The sequence below is a fragment of the Pezoporus flaviventris genome, unplaced genomic scaffold, assembly GCF_033815535.1.
Source record: "Pezoporus flaviventris isolate CSIRO_AGI_PZ_B2104156 unplaced genomic scaffold, CSIRO_AGI_Pfla_v1 ptg000045l, whole genome shotgun sequence".
NCBI classification, from domain to species: Eukaryota; Metazoa; Chordata; class Aves; order Psittaciformes; family Psittacidae; genus Pezoporus; species Pezoporus flaviventris.
Genome location: NW_026892593.1, coordinates 24,026,999 through 24,052,493, shown reverse-complemented (window position 1 = coordinate 24,052,493; position 25,495 = coordinate 24,026,999). Strand labels below are relative to the sequence as shown.

Below are 25,495 nucleotides of genomic sequence, written 5' to 3'. Positions count from 1 at the left end.
TGGGACAAGATTTCTCAAGTTCCATCCAGCTCTGTAAATGGGAAGATTAAAATTAGGACCTTGTGGCTGGGAGAAGAGAGTGGAGGAATACTCAGGATTCCCTCCTGTCCTAAGGGCATAATACATTCCTGACAAACTTTGTTCATGGTTTAAATAGATAATGAACTCATCAGTCAAATCGTGTAGTCAGCATTTTACAGAGTCAAGGTCTTAGGCACAGCCAAGACTTCAGATAAGCATGGAAGCAAGGCAACATCTGCATTTCCATTTTTAACCTATGGACTATTTTCTTTGTTAAACTCCTTGGGTTTTGTTTTGTTTTTGATTTTTTTCAGGGTAGCTTTTCAAAACACAAACTAATAACAGCCCAGGAAGGAAAAGCCAGAACCACCTTAACAGGTGAGGGAAAAACTCTCGGTGCACTTTTTATTCCACGTATGAGATAACTACTAGGAATATTAGAAGAAAAATAATAAAAAAAGCTCACCAGCAAGATACTGAACTTCGAAAGTAAAACTGAAAGTTTCTGAAACTGCACTTCAGCAAACATTGTCCCAGCAGTGCCAGAACGTTAGAGGACTGTCCAATTTCCTTTTTTTCTGTGGTAAATTTCCACAGATGCAGCAGAGAACTGAGGCAGGGGCTAAAGGTGTAAAGGCAAATGAAACTAAAGATTCTTGGTAGCTACTTACCTAAATGGCTATTCATTTTTCTATTTTTTTTGGCTCAGTGCTGTTTTGTAATACCCCTGATTGCACCATATAATTTCAAGCACATATAAATTGATTTGAGTATTAGCTTGATTCCTTTCCTGTATTTGAGCCTTACAGTGGATATAAATGACAAAAAAGCATGCTGTAACATTCACAGGAGTTGTTGTCCATCAAACTGATGACTCCGAACAAAGGCTGCTTTAAGTAACATCTATGAACACGTGAACTGTCTCCAAAATGCATGGTCATATTAAATAAGCCTCTTACGTACATACATACAGACCCGCAACAAAAATCAAATACCTTAGTCTGACCCTCTTCTGTTTAAGACTGCAGTTTCTAACTGTTGCATATACTGTAGCTGCTCAAAGAGCTGAGTAAAGTGAGTATAGCAGACTTTTTCAGAGAAAAATACTCATATAAAAAGTTGTAAGTACAGTACAGTGAGAAAGTTCCCAGAGCTCTCACTTCATTTTCTCTTTGGTTGCTAATTAGGATTTGACGAGTTTGAAACCCTGTCCAGTGTCCAGCACTGTGGGAAGAAACCAGCTCATTTTCAGTCTTTTCAAGCACCTAAAGCACGCTTTACAGACCCAGAACAGATTGAGACCACAAAACCAGTTTGCCAAATGTACTAAGGGATAGGTGATGCGTGGGAAGTATATCATCCAGTGTTTGGCAACATCGCTTCCTGTTGGCAAATGCAAAGTGTAGTCACTCCAGTGTTTTGACACACCATACACTGCTTTCACTGTACGTCCCTTTTCAGACCAGCTGATGTTGCTGTCAGGATTACAGTTGTACTCAACCCACTGCCTGGTGAAGTCACCAAGCTGTGGAAGGTCTGCTTCCTCAATGTCTACAACTCTGGCCATTTCTGCTCCTTGCACAGCAATATACTGGTCATTTACTTTTCTTACTTGTTTAACCCAAGGCTGAGAGTTCTCACAGTCTAAAACGATGATGAGTCGAGAACAGAAAGTACCGTTCTTTTCTCTCCACCAGTCCAACAGTGTGTCCAGTCGTAAAGCATCACCCCCTGTCACATGGGAAAAAAGATTTCATATCAGGACAAAGAAACATAACCCTCTCTGCAATTCTGACTGTGGATATTTTAACAACCTGGACAGATATAACAGAAGTTTTCAACTGATCCTCCCCATCTACAGATATTGCAGATCTCCAGGGAAGTACTAACTGATTCCACCTGACTTGCTGTGGCAGATGACTCACCCTTGGTTAAAATAAAAAGGAATTTCCTCACATAGTGAAGGAAATTGAAGCCTATTGGAGGAATCTGGAAATAGCTAAACAAGAAGAGAAAACCAGAAATAGATTATTATTATTATTAATAATTTTAAGAAGAGAAAAAAGTTCCTTTCAGTATGTTTTTATTAATATTAAAAAGGACTCCTCTTTTAAGGAAAAGAGAGGACTTTTGAACACAATGCATGCTAGCAGTTTTGAAGCACAAGAAGAAAGCCACCTACAGGCACAACCACTGGTTTGACTTGAAAAATTCTCCAGAAATGGAGAGATTTTACTCTACAGACACAGCTATCTTCAGAGCTTCAAGAAAATTAAAACTGGTATGGATTTACAGCTCAATGAAGTAAAAACCTCATAGGACTTTTCCCCACAATATTTATTTCCTGTCAGCTCAGAAAACACTTGCAACTAGAGCATCCAACTTCTCGTGTTCCATCTCAGCTCTTGCTCTGACAATGCTTTGGAAGATCAGACTGTAATTAATCCAAGTTACCTACAGTGGGGACATATATACTTCTGCTTAAGTGTAATGGATACTGCAGGATCTATGTAGCTTTGAAAAGCAGACTACTTACTCAAGTGCTTAAGGAAAACATCTTGCAAACAAGTGGATAAATCTCCACTGGCTCTGTAGTGACTATTAATGTGAAGAGCTGTTGGCAATTTGGAGCTATGATACAGATTTACGATGAAAACACTCTAGTTTGGAAATGCCAAATTTTAAAAAAAGTATGACTTTTAGAAGAAAGGGAGAAAAATGTGATTTAAAATAACTGCATTTTAATTCCACAGTGATTTTCACTGTGGAATGTAAGTACATTTAGCAGTCTTTAAAATCTTCTTGGTAGGAATTTAACTGCACAGATGAATCTCAAATGAATAACTGCGTATTTCAGCACTTACGTTTTTACCTGTAAGTGGTGACAAAAAGTGCTTCAAATTAACAGAGTTAAAGCTTTCAGCATGCCATTGCAGTTAAAGTAAAAGCAAAATTAAAGGGCAACAACTTTCTCAAAAAATTGGAAAGTTTAGTACCAAGGAGAATCTTAATATAAAAACCTACAGTCTTGGTATGTGATCCCCAAATTGCTGTAGTTATTTACAGCAGAGACTTCTATAGAAGCATTTTCCCTTTTCTAGGTAAGCCTTCTGTGTCAATTACCAGCAAAATGTCTTTATTTATTCACGTTTAAAAGACTTATAAATAAATGTTATTTTAGTGTATATAGCAGTGCAGGTGATTTTAAATGGTACTGGATAGAACTGCCCAAAGAAAACCATCTCATCCTCCATGCACACATGCTTAGCTACTAACCCTAGTGATCATAAACACATGCACTTACCAGCCAGTGCAAGGTTTAGGCACCAAACTGTTAAGAAATCCATGTGCCTGGCCACAACTGGCTCTTTGACAGGTTTTGCAGGCTGTTAAGCCGACAGTTTCAGCAATAGAGATAAAGCTTCATTAGTCCATCTCTTGCCTTTGCTTTCACTCAGAGAACATGACCTCCAAGGTCATTTGATTGCTCATACTTTATGCAATGACTAGTTAACAGCTTTTTTATACACCACTGTGGTACATCCCAGCTTCCAACACCAGATAAACATCATTAGTGAACAAATAAATCCAGCAAGCTTCATTCAAAAGATGTTATTACAAAGCAAAGCCTACACCGCTACTGCTGTGCCGTATCATGACATAAGCGGGCAACGAGACACTACTTCTATTAGATCCAAATGTTTTATTTCATTGTTTCCACCTCTCTTTATCCTCTCCAGAGGTCAGAGGACAGTACACATTATGGGAGCTGATAACTGAATGTTCCATCTGTCACAGAATGCCACTGTCCAATATATACAGTACAATTACACAATCAGACAGACATCGTCTTTTCAGTTTATACTTCAAGTTACATTCAGGAGCAGTGCTACCTGGAAGGATTACCATGATTGATCTAAAATTATTCACAAAAAAGGATCCAAGGCATGTGATAGCTGCCTCTTCCTCTCCTTTACGTGACTATACATATCTCGAAGTAGAATCTGAAGATGTGCTTGGACAGAGAACTGAAAAGGAGCTTTGTAAGAAAGCTGACCAGCATTGCATTTACACACTGCATATTTTACTACAGAAACTTTCGCATAACGGTTACCTCAGCCCTTATTCTAAAAGTGAAGACAGAGTTTATTTTAGGCTACAGCTACCTGAGCACATACACAGAGACCTGTCACACTCCAGGCAGGACAGACAAGGCAGGACTGGTCTGGAAGCTGTCCAATTTCTGCAGCATTTGGCTCTATATATGCTAGAAAGCTAACTGTATCTATGCTGTCAGCTGGAGCATGGGTGGGAGGTAGAGGTTTGCTGCTAGGTATATAGTCTCCAGATGAAAACTGCCCTGCGCCTGAACACCTCAGCATGACCACATGCAAAGCCAATAACCATCTACACTGTTGAAGAGCACATGTGCCTAGAGAGAGACTGCTGACAAACAGCCAGGAGCTCACAGGCAGAGCAGCATCCAATTAATTCTGCCCCAGGAAGAAAAATGTTGTAAATTTTCAATGTATTTACTATAAGATTAACTTTTTGCATGCACCTTCAGAAGCCTGGTTCCATACAGTAGGAAAGCAAGGCTATAGCTACGCAGGATTTGAGGACTTCAGTAGGTTTACCAAAGAATACAGTTGAGAGAGAACTACCCATTATACAGACAGATTAAAAACAGACCAAGAAAAGGGGAAATGGGTCTATGCCATGACGAGGCTTAAACCGGCCCTTTATACAGGGATCTGTAGTCTGTGCCCACAGTGACTCCCAACCTGTAGGATGTCAGCAAATCATAGCTGTTTTCACAATACAAGGTTTGCTGTAGGTGTTAAGACCTGCTTTTCTAGTGTGGATTGTGTACCTGCCTCCTATTTCTTTTACTGAATCTGTCTTTTACAAAAAGTACAGAGCACCCTCATGACAGCTTAACTGACACTGTGAACACAGAACACTGTATAACTCACTGCCATGTCCAGGGAATGAAATTATGCTTGCTTATTACAGGGAACGAATATTCCTCAAAATACAAAAGAAATCACAGAATCATAGAATGGTTTGGATCGGAAGGGATGGTAAAGATCACCTAGTTCCAAATGCTTGCTATGGGCAGGAACACCTTCTACTTAGACCAGGTTGCTCAAAGTCCCATCCAACCTGGTTCTGAACACTTCCAGGGATGGGGCATCCACAACTTTGCCAGGTAATCAATCTAGTTCTCTAAATCTGTTTTTAGAGCAGGAGGGTCACTACCAATTTTCTACAAAAAAGTGATCTTGTTGAATTGTAAGGGGAGTATGAAATCAAGTTTAAACTTGTAAGCAGACATGTGGAGTCAGCAATATTTAGACAATTTTTAGAACAAGCGTAAGATTAGTTAGCTGCAAAAGGTTTTTTAACAAAGTGACTAAGTACCAAAATAACACAGAAGTTCATGAATTACCCACTCTCCAAAGACTGGTGGTTTTTTTGCCATTCTGGATTATCAGATAATAAATCTGACCAAAACTTCAAAATTCTGCAATACAGTATGGTTTTTCTCAGCGCAAATTAAGTGATTTGGAAAGTTTATCAATACCAAAACTATTAATAAAAAAAAATCCACAAATGAGTTACCTGCCAAGGCCCATTCACCAGTGCCATGTGAGTGACCACTGTAGTATAAAATGTAGGTATCATGTCTGGGTCCATCTGATGTCCGAAGTTCAAGGAAAGACTTGATCTTGGAGTGAAGGGTATCAAAGGTCAGTCCGCTTGTAGAGTAGTCACAACCGTATGTCTCAATCATGTGATATGCAAAAAATCTTTGGATGGCATTAAGCATGCCAGTAGACCTCAGATTTAACTCTTGTACGTGCTCAGGTGGAAGAAGAGTTGGTTGGCCATCAGGACTAAAGAGAAGAAAACCAGCTATGATTATTATTTGTAATTATTTCATGCTAGTGGACTTTTAAGCAATTTGTGATTTTTTCTCCCTGTGCACATTTTCTCTGATATGAAGCAGCACTGTTCTAAATTCAAATTCACTTGACATGTACAGTTTATAAACAATTCAAAACACTGTATTTGAGTGAGGGACCACTATCTCCCCCTCCCTTCTGTCACACTTCTTCCTGCTATTCCTGTAGCTGAGAGACAGAGGGAGAGAGACAGGAGCTGGGACATGAACACTCCAGGTAGGCTTCAACAATTGGATTAAGTCCCACTGAGAGAATATTGCCTTCAGACAGGCACTTTTACACATATGACTGGAAAGAAGCACAGGGAGAATGAGTGCTAATTTTCACAAAACCCGCAAACCAGTTTCTAATAATAGAGATCCAACTACACATTTTGCTCAGATATTTTGAACTAATTTTACTCTGTTCTAAACTAGCTTTTATTCAACATGGTATTCACACACACACAGCAATTCCTACTTGTGTGTGCTGTTCAGATGCTGATCTTTCAGCAACAGAAACGTATTTCAGATAATGCTATTCACAGCTTAGAAAATGAAAGTTCTGAGAAAATTACAAACTAGACCTGAAACAAATATATAGATGTGTGTCTATGAATATGCATGTATAACAGAAGAGTACATGAGTTCCAAAATGCATTTTATTTGCACATATATATATTCTATATAAAAATATGGAAGATATATTTTATATCTTTAAAAATATATGGAAATACACAAACACTTCCCCCCTTTTTTAAATTCTACATAGGTACTCACTAATCATGAAAAGAAGAGATCTGGTCTTACAAGACACCCAGTTATGGGAGTGCTCTTCAGGATGTGTTTTCAGAAAAAGAAATACATTCATCACGCTTCAGCCAATGGTAATGAGAAAAAGCATGACTGACAGCTGTATGAAACCGACCTGATTTATGCTCACAGACACGGAGAGGTCTTGTGGGTGAAAATAAGGAGATGCACTTACTCTATTAATGCAAAATATGACTTCTGTTTTCTATAGATACGCATGTACGTATGTATTCTTCATGTATTTTGTTTGCAAGTCAGTGTGTAAAGCTACCTGCGTCCTTTATCGGTCTAGCTCCATTGGACACTCCTCAGCTGTCTAGTGCTTTCAGGAAGGCTAACATTCCATGACTACAGCTATACTGAATACATCATCATTACTGTTTTATCTCAGGAAGTGAAGCCTCATCGAAAGAGTCAAGCTTTGCTAATAACGAAGTTCAGTGCTGTGAGGACCTAAACAGTTGTTCAGGAGTATGTCACTCAAAAATGCGAAGGAACTGCCAGAGCCAGAATATTATGCTGTAATGAAGGAATTAAACTGTTGCTATAGATACAATCAAACAAATTTATATTGCAATGTATTCTTATAACCCCCAACAATAATTGAGTACATTAATTTGAGTGCCAAGCTGAATGAAAACTGTAGATCAGAAAAATTGTTTTTACACTATTTCACACTATTTAAGATACATTGATCTAAAATGAGCATGCAACCTTCTGTTTCTTTGCCTGTTAATTTTTTTGCCCTACCCACTGAATCTATTACACATACTCAAGCTGGGCAGTTTTCATTAATTGGGCAGTTCTATTTTTAAACCTCTGATTTCAACTTACTATTCTGTTTATTTTGTAAATCAAACAGATAACTCACATAGTTCTTGTTTATTGTTTACAAAAATAGTTTATACACAATTTTAATTATATGGCTAATGCAACATTTGCAAGTATAAGGCTTATAAAAACCCCACACAAACGGGCAAATAATAATAATACAATCTCTCCACCCCAATAATTTCTCATAAGGCAACATTTATATTGGACCAAAAATCATCTGTAAATTCACAATACCAATAACTGATATGTAGCCCACTCACAAATCTAATTTTAATGTCTTTTAAAGGTAGATACCATCTCATTTAATAGAATTCAAAATTGTTTGGAACTGATCTATTTGGCTTATTTAAATCTTCTCATGTAAAATATCTGCACCCAGGCAAACGCCCCAATCCTCCTTTGCATGAAAGACTGACTGTGGAATCTGCCTACGCATGATTGGTGTGTAAAGCCTTCACCAGCTTTCTGAAAGCAAATTAAACACATATAAAAAGGTGGATTTGGAGTTACTCATTCTTTTTGGAAGGTGAGGAAAAGGAAAATACAAAATCTTCCTATTATTTAAATTTGTATTTAATTATTGAAAAATACAAGCAACAGCACTTCATTGCCTCTAGCAGCTAACAGTACCGTTACACCACTGTGAAGCTGAAATACGTGGTAACTATACCTGCAAAAGCTGGTGGGAATCACAACAGCATACCCAACACATGTTCCTCCCAAGCAGTTTCCCAGCTCATGGAAAAGCCCATGAGCCATGGACTCCAGAGGTAAAACGATGAGAAATACACTCATGAAGATCCCATTGGTTGGCTAAAAAGAGAACAGGGAAATTTAGGTACTGCATGAAAAATCCTTCCTGTCTGTTTTATGAATAAGTCCCTGTGTTCGATCACGTCCTGAAACATGCAAGTTATTATACATAATGTAAACTTATTTTTCCTCATATTACAAGGTGAAGTACTCTAAGGACAAATGAAAGGCTTGGGAAGAAGGTGGCTGATAAGCAGGGATCACTCTTCTGAGAGGAATGTATTTGAAAACACTAACAGCACAGAACTTAGGTTTAGAAGTTCTGATGCCTTAGCTTTACCCGTTTAATCAGGAAAATCAAATGCCATGGAATTATTTAAGTGCATAAAATACATATCTGTAAATATGTGCAGGGTCAAGCCTTAGTAAAGTACAAAACAGAATATTATGTACCTAGCATCAGATGACAGCATACTATCTTGCATGATTAAAAATATAGATTTGACTATTCTTGCTTTTAAATGCCAAGAGTTTTTAAAATATTCTTTGTGTAATACTATGTATCATACAAAATATGACTCTGAGAACATTTACGAACATTATTGCAAATAAAAATACAATTCTGTATCAGCTACATAAATAGCAGATAAGAAGGGACACCCACTAAAGGACTTTGCAGCATTCACACAGCTAATACCCCATATTGAGCTTTCCTGGTTTGTAAGTAAAAAGCAGGTTAGGAAAAGATTACAATCACTGCTACATGGATGTTTTCTGTAAGTAAGAAAAAAAGGCTTCAAAAGTTAAGTCTCAATCACTAGGACTAGTAAAATAAAAATGGACTTCCAAAATGCCAGACGTCAGGGAGAAGTGGAACAAATACAGATTCATTTTAATTATTTTAACATTATGTGAATGGGTTTACTGAGTCAGTAAATGTTTTAGGAAAGGTAGAAACAGTATTATAATTAACCAACATCTTTAATGTTCATGGTGTAGTTCTTAAAGTTTGTTGTATAGCAAGGAAATAAATTTATAGTACAGATTTCTGTCCTGAGAAGACAGCCATGTGACCTCTGACAACATCTGTGTACCTCTTTGCATAAATCTACAATACTAATGTTTTTTTTAAAGTCTGCATATTGCCTTACTGTTTACCAGTGACTTGATGAGGACTGTCAGTTCAGCTTAACACATGGACAAAGTTATGAATAATCTGGAAAGCAAATTATAATGAAAAAAACTACACCTAAACCAACTCAATTCTTGTTAGCACATAGAATCACAGAATAGTTAGGGTTGGAAAGGACCTTAAGATCATATAGTTCCAACCCCCCTGCTGTGGGCAGGGACACCTCACACTAAACCATCTCACCCAAGGCTTCGTCCAACCTGGACTTGAACACTGCCAGGGATGGGGCATTCACAGCTTCCCTGGGCAACCCATTCCAGTGCCTCACCACCATCACAGTAAAGAACTTCTTCCTTACACCCAATCTAAACTTCCCCTGTTTAAGCTTAAACCCGTTACCCCTTGTCCTATCACTACAGTTCCTAATGAAGAGTCCCTCTCCAGCATCCCTGTAGGCCCCCTTCAAATACTGGAAGGCTGCTATGAGGTCTCCACGCAGCCTTCTCTTCTCTAGGCTGAACAGCCCCAACTTTCTCAGCCTATATTCACATGGGAGGTGCTCCAGTCCCCTGATCATCCTCATGGCCCTCCTCTGGACTTGTTCCAACAGTTCCATGTCCTTTTTATGCTGAGGACACCAGAACTGCACACAACACTCCAGGTGAGGTCTCACAAGAGCAGAGTAGAGGGGCAGGATCACCTCCTTCGACCTGCTGGTCACGCTCCTTTTGATGCAGCCCAGGATACGGTTGGCTTTCTGGGCTGCGAGTGCACACTGAAGCCAGCCCATGTTCATTTTCTCATCAACCAACACCCCCAAGTCCTTCTCCGCAGGGCTGCTCTGAATCTCTTCTCTGCCCAACCTGTAGCTGTGCCTGGGATTGCTCTGACCCAGGTGTAGCACTAACTCAACTATATTCAGTTTTTAAAAACAGGAATGCAACACGACACAGCCTGAAAGAACAAGCTTTATCCACCTAATGTGCTTTCTACCCTAAGGAAGAGGACTATTAAAACCTGTCCTGGTTTTAAAAAGTGTCCCATTATACTTCTGATGGACGGATCTCACCTATATGTCCTTGAAAGGGTAACAGAAATATTTCTAACCACAAATAAACACCAGAATCTGATATTAACTGATAACTAACTGATAGCATTATTAACTGACAGCACTATTCTCAAGTAATTGTTTACTGGTAGCATTATTCTCAAATTCCAGCATCTGAAACCACTCTTAAACTATAACCAGCTCCTACTATGCTTTATACAGTTCACGACAAATGAAAAGCCTACTTATTTGGCTTCCAGCTCTCAAAGACATGAGGACATGACGTTGAGCAGACACCAAATCATGTTACAGAACAGCCACAGAGGGCTCCCCTTTACACAGGGCCCTGCACTCCTCATCACAGAAGTGCAGTTAATATGCTCATTGACTCTCTAACATTCAAGCTACAAAACTGGTACAGATACAACCAGTTCATCAACTCCTGATAACACAAGAATTAATAACACTGCAATCCAGTTTCATGGTGTATAAAGTAATTTTATGTTTTGGTGCTAGTAATTTGAATCTACAAGGAGCAACCAAGTGCCAGTGAAGCACACATACATTATGGGAGATACACAATCACTTTTCTGTATATAATTTTCTTAGCCATCTCAGGAGGTACCTTGCATCCTCCCAGATACAATCCCTTCCCCATCCCAGCTTTGCTTAGACTCAGTGCAGAGAAGCATTCACATAATTATTCTCAAGTTTTGTGTCAGAAAATAAAGATTTTCAGAATAATTTCCCCCAAATCTATACAATTACCTGACATGAGCAGAAGACAGGAAAGCTTAAAATACTGTGAAAATTATGGTGCAACCTCAACTTCTTTTGTTGTCAAGAAGCAGAAAAAAGTCTTGCAACTAAGACAATACAATTTTTGTTTCAAATGTATCATCAGGAACTGCTCTTTTTTGTTGGTCAGTTTCCCAAATGCACTCTGAAACTGAAAAGGACTCGGAGCAGCAGCAATAAGAAGTTACAAAGATTTGGCTAGTTTTCATTCTATAGAATCCTTGTGAAATATAAGACTTTGAGGAGACAGTGGAACTCTCTAGCTAAATTAGTTTCAAGGTTTGGAGAGTTACTTTTGCAACTCGGTAGGTACCAGAAGGATCATTTGCTTTAAGTTACAAAAAAAGAGGAAGATTTGGGTCCTGCAGAAATCGAAGGCTTTGTCTAGAAGAGCTTCCTAGTCATGATCAGTTAGTTAGAGGATTTTCTGACCTTTGGAAAGCCTGAATGCATGGAACGGGAAATACTACAATGCATTTTAATGACAAATTCAGCCTTTCCATCATACATAAATATGATATATATAAGTATGACTTTTCTTGGCTCAAACTGCTCTTACACTGCATTAGGGCTATAACCACAGTGAGCATATTACAAAATAAAAACCACATTTGCCCACAAAAGCTACAGCAATCACAAAATCCTGAAGAATACTGCTATATTATTACTTTATATGGATTTTATTGTGGAAGTTTTCTTATAAGATGCCATGTTGTTCTAAGCACTCCCTGCATTTCCCCAATCCCCAAAACACATGAAAGTTATTAAGCCCACTGTGTTCTGCAATAACACAATTTAAGATTATCACAAAGATTAACAGTTTTCACCAAACTTCTGACTACTAAATAAAAATCTACATTTCACTGTTGAAAATACTCCAACTAATATGAAGGTAGTGGCAAGAAAATTCACAAGTACTTGTGAATCCTACACAGAACTGTAAGGATCATGTCAGTGATCCATCTTGCTCTGCATCTTGCTTTGAGTTTGTACCAAATACTGAACAGGCATGGGAAATATGCTCTATAGTGTTAAGACTCAGCTTGGCTCCATCTGAAGTTTCATCATTTAATGGCCATCTTACGCTATGGAGTAAGAGAATGTTGTTCATATGGATATTTTATATTTAAAGACATCTATCTAATGTTAAGATGCTGGCACCTGTTGTCAGGACTTTTTCAACAGTTTTAATTTGGAAGAAATATATCACCAACAAATATAAAAATGATTAGTGATGTTTAGAGCAGCTCCACAGTAAATAATAAAATATTTTAGCTCAGTGCTGCAAAAATGGCATTTTAAAATACCTAAACTATGAGAACTTGAAATACCAAAAATAGTAGCTAAATAAGTTAGTAGTTGCAGTAAATCTGAAGATAGGTTCCTCTTTTAAGGTATCAGCTAAGATGCCAGGTGGAGATTGTCAGTGTTTTACTTAATCCAGAAGATTTGATGACTGCTCCTTAATGGAGCAGATGGCCATGGATGCATAGGCGAAGCCAGAAAGGGATTTTGTTCTTTCATCTGTTCAACCCATTTTCATTCTGTTTTTGACTGCACTGGCAATCACAGCCTGCAATACATCCCTGTACTCCAAGTGCTCACTGATTCCACAAAGACTGCTCAAAAAGCAAACAGAAGACAGGGACCATCTCAGCAATCCCACTGAAAACATGAAATATCATCTTATCTCTTAGTCTTTGCTGATTTTTTTTCCTTTGCCTGTCTTCTTCTGAATGAATATTTAGGAAATACTCTGTACAAAATGATGTACAAGAAGTGAAAAAAACCCCACACTTCTTGCCTCTGATGATGGAAATGAGAGACAATAAAAGATCGTCAAGATTCATTGGTGGCATTATCTTTCCGCTTTCTTTAGTGTTTCAAGCAATGCTTATTGTTGAGTGTAACTGTTAAAACACCAGAAGAATTTAGGAGTATTTTACAGCCAAGATACTAATTTTATAATTCATGGAAAGGACAACTCCAGTCCCAAAGAGTAAACCACTGCTGGAAGTGGAACAATTCTGGAACTGTATTTAACAATGGAGCATAAGTGACATGTGACTGACAAAAATAACAAGGGGAGAGGAGGAGGTAAAGAAAAAACTAAAAATGAAACCTTATTTTAAATTGGAAGCCAGTTACAAAGGCCTACAGATGAGCCCTTCTGTTTAAAACAGAAATAAATTCCTAAATGTATGTCAGCTAAGATGATCATGGAATCACTGAATGGCTGAGGTTGGAAGGGGCTTCTGAAAATTCTCTGGTCCAACCCACTGCACGAGCAGGCTGCTTGGGATTATACATAACAGAACAACTGATGAGGCTTATACAGATGCCTCTTTGTATTTCCAAGCAAAATTCTGCCCTACTTTCCATTATCCAAGCTGAATAATATTTACCTATTTTTATATATCCATATACACACACGTAAGTAAATATAAAACAAACAGTTCTGCTTAGCTCCTCTGCAGTGATTCTGCAAATGCAAAGAAATACAAGCTTCATGACGGAGCTCAGGAGAAAAAGTATAACATGATAGGTAATCTACAAATATTTGATGGGTATATTGGTTTCATTTGGAATAAGCAATATATATTACAGATAAAAAGAAGCATCAAGACAAAACTTGCGAAGTTACAGTGGTGATTAACTACCAGAAGAAACAGTCTTATAACAAGCTACTGAATGAAAGAATAGCCTCTGGAGAACAATAAATAACCCATTATTTCTGTCTATCAAAACAGCACTCAGAAAATCTAGGAAACAGTTTACAGGAAATAACCGTCATGTTCACTGGCAGATGGATTTAATGCATTGTGTTTCCCATCCCTAACTCCTGTTCTAACAATGTGAAAGCCTGTGCTTTAGTCTGCATACATTGTCCCAGCAAACGCAGAAGTGGATGTCAATTTAAAAGCATACCAAATGGATTTCTGATTTTTTTAATATAAAAATTTGAATTCAGAAATTAATGATATTTTGACAGCAAGCTTACCATATAAATCAGATTCTTCAGACTAACAATGAATACTTTCGCTTGTCACCAGAGATCCCCTTCATGACCTCAGGGCCTCTGGAAGTGGTGGTGACAGCAGCAAGGTGTGCTGCCACTGCAGATGGGAGCAGGCAGCCTGATGTAGCCCGCAGGACAGGAGTGGAGAGGCAGAGAGCCACGTAGGGCTGAGAACCCACCGCAGAGAGGAAGACAGGTAGCAAAAACAAACAGGATAGCAGGCAACTCTGAGAAGAAATGATCAGCAGTGAGAAAGGGGCATTTAGGATCCAGCTTAAGAGATGATGAAACAGTAGGGAAAGAGGGAATAAAGGTATTACAAAAGAAACTGAAGAGGCAAGTCCATAAAGAAATAGCAAGGCACAGATATCCACTGGCAAGGAGGGGAAAAACTGAGGAAAGGGGGGAACTAAAGATGACCAGACAGACACAGAGGAAGAAGAAGCAGGAGCGCCACAGCTGTTTGAGAAAACACAGAGAGAGGCCCAGAGGATGCAGCAGGACCTCCAGGGGAAAAAAGAAACCAAATTAAACTGGGCAAGTGAAGTCTGAGGAGGATGGGATTAAAAATACAAGTCAGGGAGAAAAGAAGGGGAAAATGAAGAAGAAAGGCTATATATGATTTACATTCAACAGAGTTATTAAATCTGTGATGTTAACAAAAGTATGTGCAAGTAAATACAGATGTTACTTAGAAACCTTACTGTTCAGAAAATAATCTCGCTTTTATATTAAGACTTTGTAAATTGAGCTTTCAAGAAACACCAGGTAATCATTTCACAACAAAAAATACAAAATCACTAACTCTCCCCAAAACAAGAAAATGTTCATGCATACAGAACCTACCTTTTCTTCCATCAATAATTTGAAATCAACTGTACTGTCCATTTAAGTACAAATACTCAAGCATGTAATGAATACTGGTATTTTACTAACCCATACAATTTATTAAAAACCACAAATAATGTACTGTGACTTCTTAATTCCATTACTTTATCTGTCTATAGTCCATTTTTCTCTTGGTAATACTAAATACAGGTCTTCCTGCGATAATAATTCTCTTTGGTCAGTAATTCAGAAAACCTGTAGTTACCTTAGCATAGAGCACTTAACAAAATCTGATTTTCAGTTTCTGAGAAAAAGAGTTCTCCAAACATTTCCAAGACCTTTGCTTGCAAATTCCAAGACCTTCATCTGCAATTTTTTCACCATGTTATTGGCTTCTGAAAGAAGCAATGCCTGAGTCATTTACGTGACTTCTGCTGGATCCTGTCCTGTCCAAGGGCCTAATTATGAACAAGTATGTGAGCAATTGATGAAATTAGTTGGGAGTTAGAGTCTATTCATCTGACTGAAATTACTCACACAAACGGGAAGGAGGAGCAGAACACTTCCTGCAGTTTGCAAGGAAAATGTCAATGTATTTCTACAGACAAGGCAAGGTATCTTTCGTCTCCAGCTAAAGCAGGGATTATTGTCAGAAGCAGACCATGTCTCACCTGAAACATGCCCCACTGAAAAGCTGTTACTCCATTTTTTAATGCAATCAGCTTTAACAAATTACTTTTACACTCCTCATGCTTCCTGAGCTCATCCTCCAGCTTCAGACAGTCCTGTCAATTCTGCTCTTCACATTTAAAGTCTAATCTGTCAGAGACAGATTCTGCTTTCAGGAGCCACAGGTCAAGCCAAGCACATACCGAAGGTCCAGGAAAAGAGACTTTCAACCCCTGGCTTATTACAAGGGCTAAGCTTCCCTGAAAGAAAGGTCCTTGGTTAACATGACATCCAGTCTCAACAGTTCTGCATGAGTCAGAAAAACACTGCGTGTGCAACAGTGAGTTAACTGACCTCACTTTATGAGCCTTGCCATAAAAGGAGGTTTGACGTTTTCCTGGCAATTTTAATCAACTGGGATACTTCTAGCTACCAATTAGCAGACAACTGTTTCATTAGGCCTTGACTTTGTATACACTGGGGATTTATATGATGCAAAGATATTAGTTATCAAAAATATTGAAAGGGCATATATAATGTGCCTGTAACAAAGTTTTCCATGAAACAGAACCCCTCCTCTCCACCACTCCATTTCTGCTGCCACCTAACACACAGAGTTGAGCTAGACTGTTCATATGCTGCAACTAATTATTTATAGCTGCTAGGAAGTACCTTTCCAAGGCTCAGGTTTTAGCCAATTCTATTCATTAAATAGGAGGTCAAATGGCAGACTGTTAAGCAATTTTAAGCCACCTCGCTTATCAAATACAGTAGAATTAAACAAGCTTTCAGCACATCTTCAGAGTGAAGAAAGGTATAAATAAAAAATGTTTCACCTTCCAGGTGGCACTTAACAGATTTCAAATATAATTAGCACTTTCTAAAATGACTACATAAATCCCAAACTGAAGTTGCAAAGCCTGAAACCCATTAATCTTACACATATGAAAAATGTCTTAAACAATTTTTTAAAGCGCAAACACATTTTCAGGAACTGGTGACTGAAGAAGAGAATGTAGGAAAAAATATGTTGAAAATATAAGTAAAAAAAAAAATGTCCATAATACAAGAATGTAAGAGTTGTTGTATTAGGCTGCACCACAGGTCCACCTAGAAGAATGTCTGGTCTCCAAAGAGGCCAAATGGATGCCTGGGAAAGACTATAAGGAGAGATCAAGCACATGTTTCCCAAGTACTCCAACCACTGGTGGCTCAAGGACTTCCTGAGCCCAATGCGGTTTCCATGTAGTATGTAAACCTCAGCAAATTTGTTTTCATGAACTTGCTCACCTTGCTCCTGATCTCCACAACTGCTTGTCACATACGGCATGCCACGATACACAGGCCCAGAGCTAACTCAGTGCGGTATGAGGAATGATTCCCACCTGTCTGGCTCCAGCCTGCTTCTTGACAACCAGATTCCCCTCAACTTTTGCACTGGAACTGATCAATAATATTGACTCTTACTGTTCACCTTTTCCCATATCACACATATTTTGCATATTCATCATGTTCTCACTCAGTTTTTTCCTGACTGAAGTATCCTTGCTTATGCATTCCCTCCATGTAAACTATTGCATGTCTTCAATGAATTCTGTTGCTCTTCTCTGAACCTTTGCTTGTTTTCTTATCTATAGAATAGCAAGTAAGAATTGCAGTTATTCAAAATAGAGACACTACAGATTTATACATAATGGGATAATGATGTCTCCAGTCCTTTCCTAAGAGTTCCCAATATTTTATTTGCTTTTTTGACCACAAATACACATTAAGCTGATATTTTTACGGAAAGGTATCTAAGACAGCCCTAAGATCTCTTTCTAACACATACTGATATCGCTAACCTTTTTCTGCAGCAAAGTTTTCTTAAAAACAAACCAAAACCAAACAAAACCCCTGAAATCCCACCCATTAAGTATTCAGCAATAACCATCACCTTTCAAAGAGGAAAGGTAAAGAGTGATCTCTAGCAGGCTGATTTGTTTCTTTAAATGTTACAGTACATATAAATCACCATGAGGAAAGTACATATTCACTGGAGAAGCTTGTTTGTTGCATTACTGGTGAGCTTATTAGCCTTCCTGAACCAGCAGACTAAAAAATCCAGCAAAGGATTCTAAAGTTGAGTCTTAAGGCCTTGAATGTCCCCCTGCAAAGGAGAAAAAACCCTGGTTTCCTTAAACCTCTAAAAAAAAACCAAGTGATCTGCAAGAGGTCAGACTGTGAGCGTATTCATCATTGCTTTCTTGCTTCTAATTATTTTGAAACCTGACTCTATCCAGAAAAAAATACAGAAAAGGCCACAGCTTCCCACAATCACTTTGATGAATGATACATCTATTTATCAATTTCTGTTCTGGCCAGGTCTGATAAAGTGTTTCATTTTCTGACAAGAGATGAAATAGACACAATGATCTGCCAGGCAAACATCGTAACATGTTCTGAAGTAGAAACACTTTTAGTTGGAGACAACTACATTCATGATCTTAAACTAACCCGTTACTATAAATACATGATGAAAGACATAAATATAGTAAAATAAAGGTAAATGTAATTATCTACTAAAAATAAATTATTATAATAAAAGCGGATTTCCTGACAAGTATTTGGTTGGATGCCTTTTGGTACTACAATTACTCCTCCCACTGACCAGGCAAATGTACATACAACCTATCAGACAAAGATGATGAACAGCACCTTATCTTATTTATACACAGGATGACAGAAACTGAAATTAGCTAGTAATAAATACTAATATTTTAGCCATGTTGCCAGCTTGTTTCCTGTGAATGGTCCTGAGCAAGTCATACCACAGCACAACTCCACTTTGCCAGAATTTGAGACGACTGAAAAATATCAGCCATGTAACAGTTGCAGTTAATATGGGTCAGAACACAGAGACAGAAAAGAATTACAATGAATTATCAGTCAATGTAAGAGAAAAAAGTAACGAAGTGTATGAGTCCAACCCTCCTCCCTTACACACACAGCTTGCAGTAATGAAGCAGCTCTAAAAGATGCTCCTGTGTGCTTTAAATAGATGGCATGTGGAGAGGCAGCCCTTCCCATGGAGTGGTACAGCAGGGGATCCTGTCAAAGCCTGGTGGTTAACCCCCTGCAGACAGGCTCTGGGCACCACCTGAGAAGCGCCTCTTCTCCAGTGACTATCTGGACAACTTACACACTTGATTTGGTTTGACTGCTTGTTAGGTGTAACTAGGTGGAGGGCCTCTATTCAAGTAACAATTACATAGTTTTTAAATTAACTAATATGTCCCAGGATATTAAAGAAGGATGGCAAGGTCAGAGAAATTAGTAAGACTATCTGATAGAGATGGTAAAAGAATTGTTTTTACTGAAAAAGTTACCTAGCATATAAAAACTAATGACTGGCATTTTGATAAATCACATAATTCTCAGAAGAAAAAGTATGTAAGTGATCAATAACAGGATGCTGATATCCCATCTTTATTGTTTCTGTCTCCCAAACCACTTTCCTATTTCTTTTGATGCATTAGCACTTTTACTTTCTATAAACACATTTTGGGAATTTTTCTTCTCTACTTTTTGGTTCTTTTTCTTCCTTTCTGCAAGCCCACACACTACAGCTATGCATGCTAATACTTTTCCAAAGAAAGAGCAAACTACCCAGCCTTCCTCTCAAGGCTTGTCTGTTAACCCCTAATGCTCTTCATGCAAGTAAAAAACATCTCCTCCACCCCAACTCCCCCCAAAAACCCACAAAACCAGCCAAACAACAAAAAACAAAAAACAAACCCAACACAGAAAAACTCGCAAAATAACTACCATTTTTCTTTCCCATCAAGTTCTTTAACACCCTTCATCCACCAGGTCATTTTATCTAAGAAAATCTGCAGAAGTGGACAGTAAATTGTTTTGGGCACACTATAGAGGCACTTTTGTAATCCATATCTGTCATAAATAATACATATTTAATATATATTATATATACATATATGTGATTCATTTAAGAAATGCATGGATACAAAAATGACTGTTGTCTTTAGATCAAGATAAAAAGGAAACAGACCCCAAACATCCTGCTGCAACTGCGACAACACACTTGGGCACTGAACAAATATCTCGAGAGAAATGTATGTTTTCTGCTAAAGAAAATACATTATCCTTAATTCAGAAATGGGAAAAAAAAGTCAACACTGTGCGATTTTAAGAACTGGTCTTTCAGAGAACATATACTGTGGTGCATAAACAGATTTGAAAATAAGACACACAGAGAACACCTTATACCAACAATTCACAAGTTCATCAGCTGATCTCTAACTCCACACTGATGGTTAAATGTAAAGGAAAATTATTGATAAATTTACTCTTAAAAAATGAATTTGCTTTGATTCAACTAAAACAGTCTATAAGAAAAGCCCTGAATATAATGAGCATTATTAGAGTTCAACAATGTGATTTACTTTGAAATCAAATTCTAGAACTGCGTGGAGACCTCGTAGCAGTCTTCCAGTATCTGAAGGGAGCCTATAAAGATGCTGGAGAGGGACTCTTCATTAGGGACTGTAGTGATAGGACAAGGAGTAATAAGTTAAAACTTAAACAGGGGAAGTTCAGATTGGATATAAAGAGGAAGCTCTTAACTGTAATGGTGGTGAGGCACTGGAATGAGTTGCTCAGCGAACTGTGAATGCTCCATCCCTGGCAGTGTTCAAGGCCAGGCTGGACAAAGCCTTGGGTGACATGGTTTAGTGGGAGGTGTCCCTGCCCATGGCAGGGGGGTTAGAACTTGATGATCTTAAGGTCCTTTGCAACCCTAACTGTTGTATGATTCTATGAATTCAAAAGCAAAATCATTTCATAAGCAGGTAAACCCTTTCCATTCTGCCAACATAAGGACGCCGGTTAAGTTCCAATTGCCTTAAGAGGTTACAGCCAAGGCAGGACGACATGTTAAAATTCAAAGTGCGTGCTGGTGAAGCACATGCTGGTGAAACCAAGGGCTCCACCTTTGAACTGCAGAGCCACAGCACACCATCAAATGCCACAGGAATTTTTAAGATTGTTCACTCACTCCCAGTGAATGGTGCTGGGCTGAGAGAAATCGAGGCCCGCCCCCCAGGGCTCTCCCCTTCCCTGCTCCCGGAGGAACGGGGAGGAGGATCGAAAGAGTGCAACTCCCATGGGTTGAGACAAGAACAGTCCAGCAACCAATGTACAACACAAATCACCACCGCTACCACCAACGACAACAATGATAAGAGAAAATAACAAGGGAGGACAACAGAATACCACCAGCCAAGAAACGAGTCCCACCCGGAAGCCCGTGTCCTTCCACGTAACTCCCAGTTACCCCCCACCCCGGGCATGACGTGCTGTGGTATGGAATACCTCCTTGGCTAGCCTGGGTCAGGTGCCCCGTCTCTGCTTCCTCACAGCTTCCCCTCCTCCCTGGCAGAGCATGAGCCTCACAAAGTCCTTGGTCAGGGTAAACATCACTTAGCAACAACCAAAAACATCGGTATCACCAGCACTGTTCCCAGGCTGGAAGTCAAAACACACCACTGCATCAGCTACCATGAAGGAGAAACATGACTGCTATTGCTGAACCCAGAACACCAACACTTCTCAGGAGCATTATCAAGAGAGAGATCAAGATAAAGAGATTATATTTACCTGCCAACAAACGGCTCCCAAAACAGCAGTCGCGACAAGGCTGAAAAATACTAGCTGCTGTGAAATCAAACAGAAGTGACGCATTCCTTTAGATGCCATAACTCTGTCAAGACTGTTGTTTTCTGCACGGTGGGTATAGTACACCTTGTGGCAGTCATTTAGTTTTGTGTGAAATCCCCAAAGAGTTATAAAAAAGATCACATGACAAATCATCCAGAAAATTCCAAAAATAGAAAAACCAGGTACCACAAAATACCAGAGATCCAAATCACGCAGTTTAAAGGCTGAAAGAATGAAAAAGGTGAATTCGATGACTCCAACTAAGATGACAGAAAGCCTTCTGCAGATTTTACCACGGTATAAGTAGGGCTTCCATCGTTCAGTAACTGAAAGTCCACTGAAGTAAACATCAAGAAGGGGATTTGAAATCAGGCAGCTAAAGAAACATGACAAGGCGAAAGGGTTTGTGGGGATTTGCAGTGATGGAAAAAAGAGTAAGGATGCAATGGCTCCAAAAATTGCCAAATTTGGAATTGCCAAGAAAGACTTCATACGTAAGTCAATAATCAACATGGCCAAAGCTACAACCAGCAGAATAATGCTTCCAGATTCTTCTACTAGCATAGTTGTGCTGGCAATTGCAAACCCAACTAGCTCCAAAAATTCAACTGGTGTCAGCAGAGTTGGCTGATGATGGATACAACCACAAATCCTCTCAACCAAAGCATATAATATCCTTAAAACTATGGCGGAGAGGAGCAAGTATTTTGTAGCTTCTTCTTTCACATCCCTTTTGAATGCGGAATTATTAAGGAAACAGAGGAGGCCAAGCAAAAAACCAAACCAGAGATTAGAAAGACTCAGACTTGCTGTTTCCATTGAAAAATAGTAATACAGTATGCTGGCAATTCCAAGAACAAAGAGCCCCAGAATAAATATTACCAAAATCAGTGCATCTGACGTTTTTTCCCATCTGACATAAAGGCCCATGCAAATGGCAACCAAGAGGTTGATTCTGGAGAGATAGCCAAGGTATCTGACTGATGAGTGCATGTTCACTTCTCTGTTTGCTTCTTCTAGCCTTGTCATTGCTGCATAGAGACAATGACTAACACAGTAACGCAGTGATCTACACATGTAAACTGCAGTTAGGGGGTTTTATCCGCTTGACTGAAAGTAAATACTTGGGTTTCATCCAACAAACACAGTGCAATCACTGCCTTCTGTAGTATCATTTCAGTAACAGTAGTCCAGAATCACTGAAGTCCTGGAAGAAGAATGAAAAATGCTTTAGTGGCAAAATAATTCCTTTTAATTATATACTGCATAAATATGACACATCCTTTCTCACCAAAGAGTTTTTATCTAAATTAAGAAACATATAACAAAGAGAAACAAAGTGTATTGTTACAGTTCACTCATATTGGGGTCATTATTAAAACCAGTATTTGAGCAACCATTCTATGACTTTCAATTCTCCAAGCCACTTTTTTTTCCCCCACAAAAACCCCCAAATTTATTTTATTTAAAACATAAGCACCTCCTACTCAGATCCACTTAAAACCAACATGCTTTTTGTTTTAATATAGTAAAGGAACAGATACTAGTATTTTTAGGGGAATTTTGTAAGAAATGGCTAGGCAGATTTCACTGACACCCACTGTAAAACCACCCTAAGTGGTGTAGAGACAAACCAGACCTAAGAAACACTTTTATTTAAATTACTGAAGTTTGGTAACATTGAACTACACATTAAAAATCTGTTTAATTGAAATACAATACATACCATATACTTAAAAGCGAACAGTTATTACATGATGCTATTTCAAGTTAAAGTTCCCTGGATTTTAACTATGTGTTTTCTTAGTACTCATCATTATTGTTTTATATATATATGAGCTTAATTCTGTGTCCTGTCCATGGCTTAAACCTCAACATGCTGAGTAGCCAGCATGTTCAAGATCTCGCAATATTTTCCTCCTCACTTGGTATACTCACTGTTCCTTTCAACCTTTTATTTGTTTCTACTTTATGTAGATAACACAGCCCAAAGCTGTTACCACATTCCACAAGATTATCAGGTATCATAGCACTGTCTGCAATCTCACATTTTTGTGCTACAATGAACATTCGCTTTACAGACAACTCGAGCAATTTATTTCAACTCCTACACAAGCCCTCTCCCTGCCCGCAGCTATCTCTTGTTCAAACCATGAACACAGAGAAACAGTTTCCCACCTCCTGCCAACCCACAGCACTGGTGCATGACTACCGCTACACTGAAGCACATCAGCCATGCCATTCTGTTATCTTGGTTCCTGAGCCTCTCTGGAACCCCTCCAAGTCAAGGGGCAAACAGCATAAACATTCATTTAGACAACAGCCTCACAGAGGTCAGCAACCTGGCGCATATGCAAAGGGCAGAGGCTCCTGCCTAATGCCTGCTTTACAATTCTGCTATGGTGGCTGAATCATTTTCTGGTGGGATCCTTACACCAGCAAACTCCCTGCAGACAAGCAGCCACTCTGACGGAAAACTACTGTGATCACCTCAGCTCGTGCCAAGGGGAGTCTTGCTGCCATCACACCACAAGAAACACGAGAGGGAAGCTCTTCTGATACTGCCCCATGTGCCACACCAGGTGCCGTGGTAGGAAGGCACCACGTCTGCTTGAACACAAGGTATATGCAAAATGACAGCCTGGGCTGTGAATGCAACCTCCGCTTCCTGGAGACACCTTCTAGCCAATTAGCAAACCATGCTATTCACCACTCGTGTTCTTCTAACTGAAACACACGGTCAACTTTTTGGTGAAGAGGAAGAGAAGCGTTTTCATGATTATGTATCCCATCACACAGCTATTACCAAATAAACGTAACACAGCGATTCAGACAATGTAAATGGGAAGTTTCAATATCTGATTTCTTCTTTAAAACACAGCTATCTGTTAAGACCGACAGTTTAGACTGTTAAAAGTCGGGGGGGAGGGAGGGCGTTGTATTTACTTGGTTTTCAAACTAATGGCCTTTCAGTTTTTAGATTGCAACATCCTAGTTGCACACCTGAGCTAACTACTTTCAGATCCAAAACGGAATCTGTATGCCCATTTTTAAATATGTGTCAGCTATTGCAAACAGAATTTTAAGCAAAACTGAGAGTCTAAGTAGAGACTGAACTACCCCAGGGTATTCCTATACATAAAGGACTGCCATTCCCGACGTAGTTTTTACCCTAATTTATCTAAGAACATAGAAAAACAAACCAAAACTCAAAGACGGTTTGGTTTGGTAGTTTAAGTGCAGCTGACTTCAAGTCCAGGTGAGATCAATCCAAAATACTGGATTCACTTTCCTCCATCTTTTTTCTTCCAGTTTAACATGCGGTTTTTTTTTTTTTTTTTTAACAAAAACTCTTGTTTAGTTAATTAATGCCCCAGGCTTACATCTCAGTGAACGACGCCAGTAGCTCCCAGATGCTGATGCCGGGCCCACGTTCCGGGTTACCGGTGTCAGACATAGAGAGACCACTTCCCAAGCACTAGCTGCTGGTCGAACCCGCCCGGTAAGCTCCATGTCGGTGCTCGGCCAGCGGAGCGGGCGCTGCCAGCCGCGGCTCTGCCAGACCAACGCCGCGCACCGCCATGGACCCCGCTCTGTACAGCCGCCCGCTTTCCCCCGCGGTGTCCGCCAGGCCGCCCGGCTCCCCTCGCCACGCCGCGGTGACAGGGCCCTGCTCCACGCAGGGCAGACCCGGCCTCAGCCTGACGGTGCCGAGGACCGCGCCGTGGCCCCCAGCTGCTGGAGGGGGCCCGGTCCGGCCTGCACTCACCTCAACAGGCGTCCCGCAAACTTCCCTCCCCCCGCGCAGCACCGCCGCCATGTTGAGGCTGAGCGAGCGGCCCGGGTACGGGCCCCGCCGAGGCTCAAACGCCGCCGCCCGGGCGCTGCCGGAGTCTCACTCGCCGGGCCGGGAGG

The 25,495-nt window shown here is 39.5% G+C and overlaps 1 protein-coding gene across 2 annotated transcripts; it reads right to left on the bottom strand.

Moving 5' to 3' along the window:
* Positions 1 to 283: 283 nt before the first annotated feature.
* Positions 284 to 25,495, bottom strand: TMEM168 (transmembrane protein 168). Of its 2 annotated transcripts, none has more exons than XM_061467703.1 (5): positions 25,350 to 25,495; positions 21,521 to 22,787; positions 19,670 to 19,734; positions 5,647 to 5,921; positions 284 to 1,752 (listed from the first exon to the last, which is right to left on the bottom strand). In XM_061467703.1, the coding sequence occupies exons 2-5, from the start codon at positions 22,655 to 22,657 to the stop codon at positions 1,205 to 1,207; spliced, it is 2,025 nt and encodes a 674-aa protein (XP_061323687.1). In that variant the 5' UTR covers positions 22,658 to 22,787; positions 25,350 to 25,495; the 3' UTR covers positions 284 to 1,204. The 2 variants fall into 2 exon arrangements, with proteins under 2 accessions (XP_061323687.1, XP_061323686.1); XM_061467702.1 differs by lacking the exon at positions 19,670 to 19,734 and adding an exon at positions 8,286 to 8,428.

Bases quoted from the DNA above. Each gene is read 5' to 3' on its own strand.
- TMEM168 (XM_061467702.1), bottom strand. From the start codon at position 22,657: ATGTGTAGATCACTGCGTTACTGTGTTAGTCATTGTCTCTATGCAGCA. The intron at 8,429-21,520 runs GTAAATATAATC...TTCTCTTTTTAG, and splicing joins TGGGAGCCGTTTGTTGGCAG to CCAACCAATGGGATCTTCAT. The intron at 5,922-8,285 runs GTATAGTTACCA...TCTTCTCTTTAG, and splicing joins ATTCCCACCAGCTTTTGCAG to TCCTGATGGCCAACCAACTC.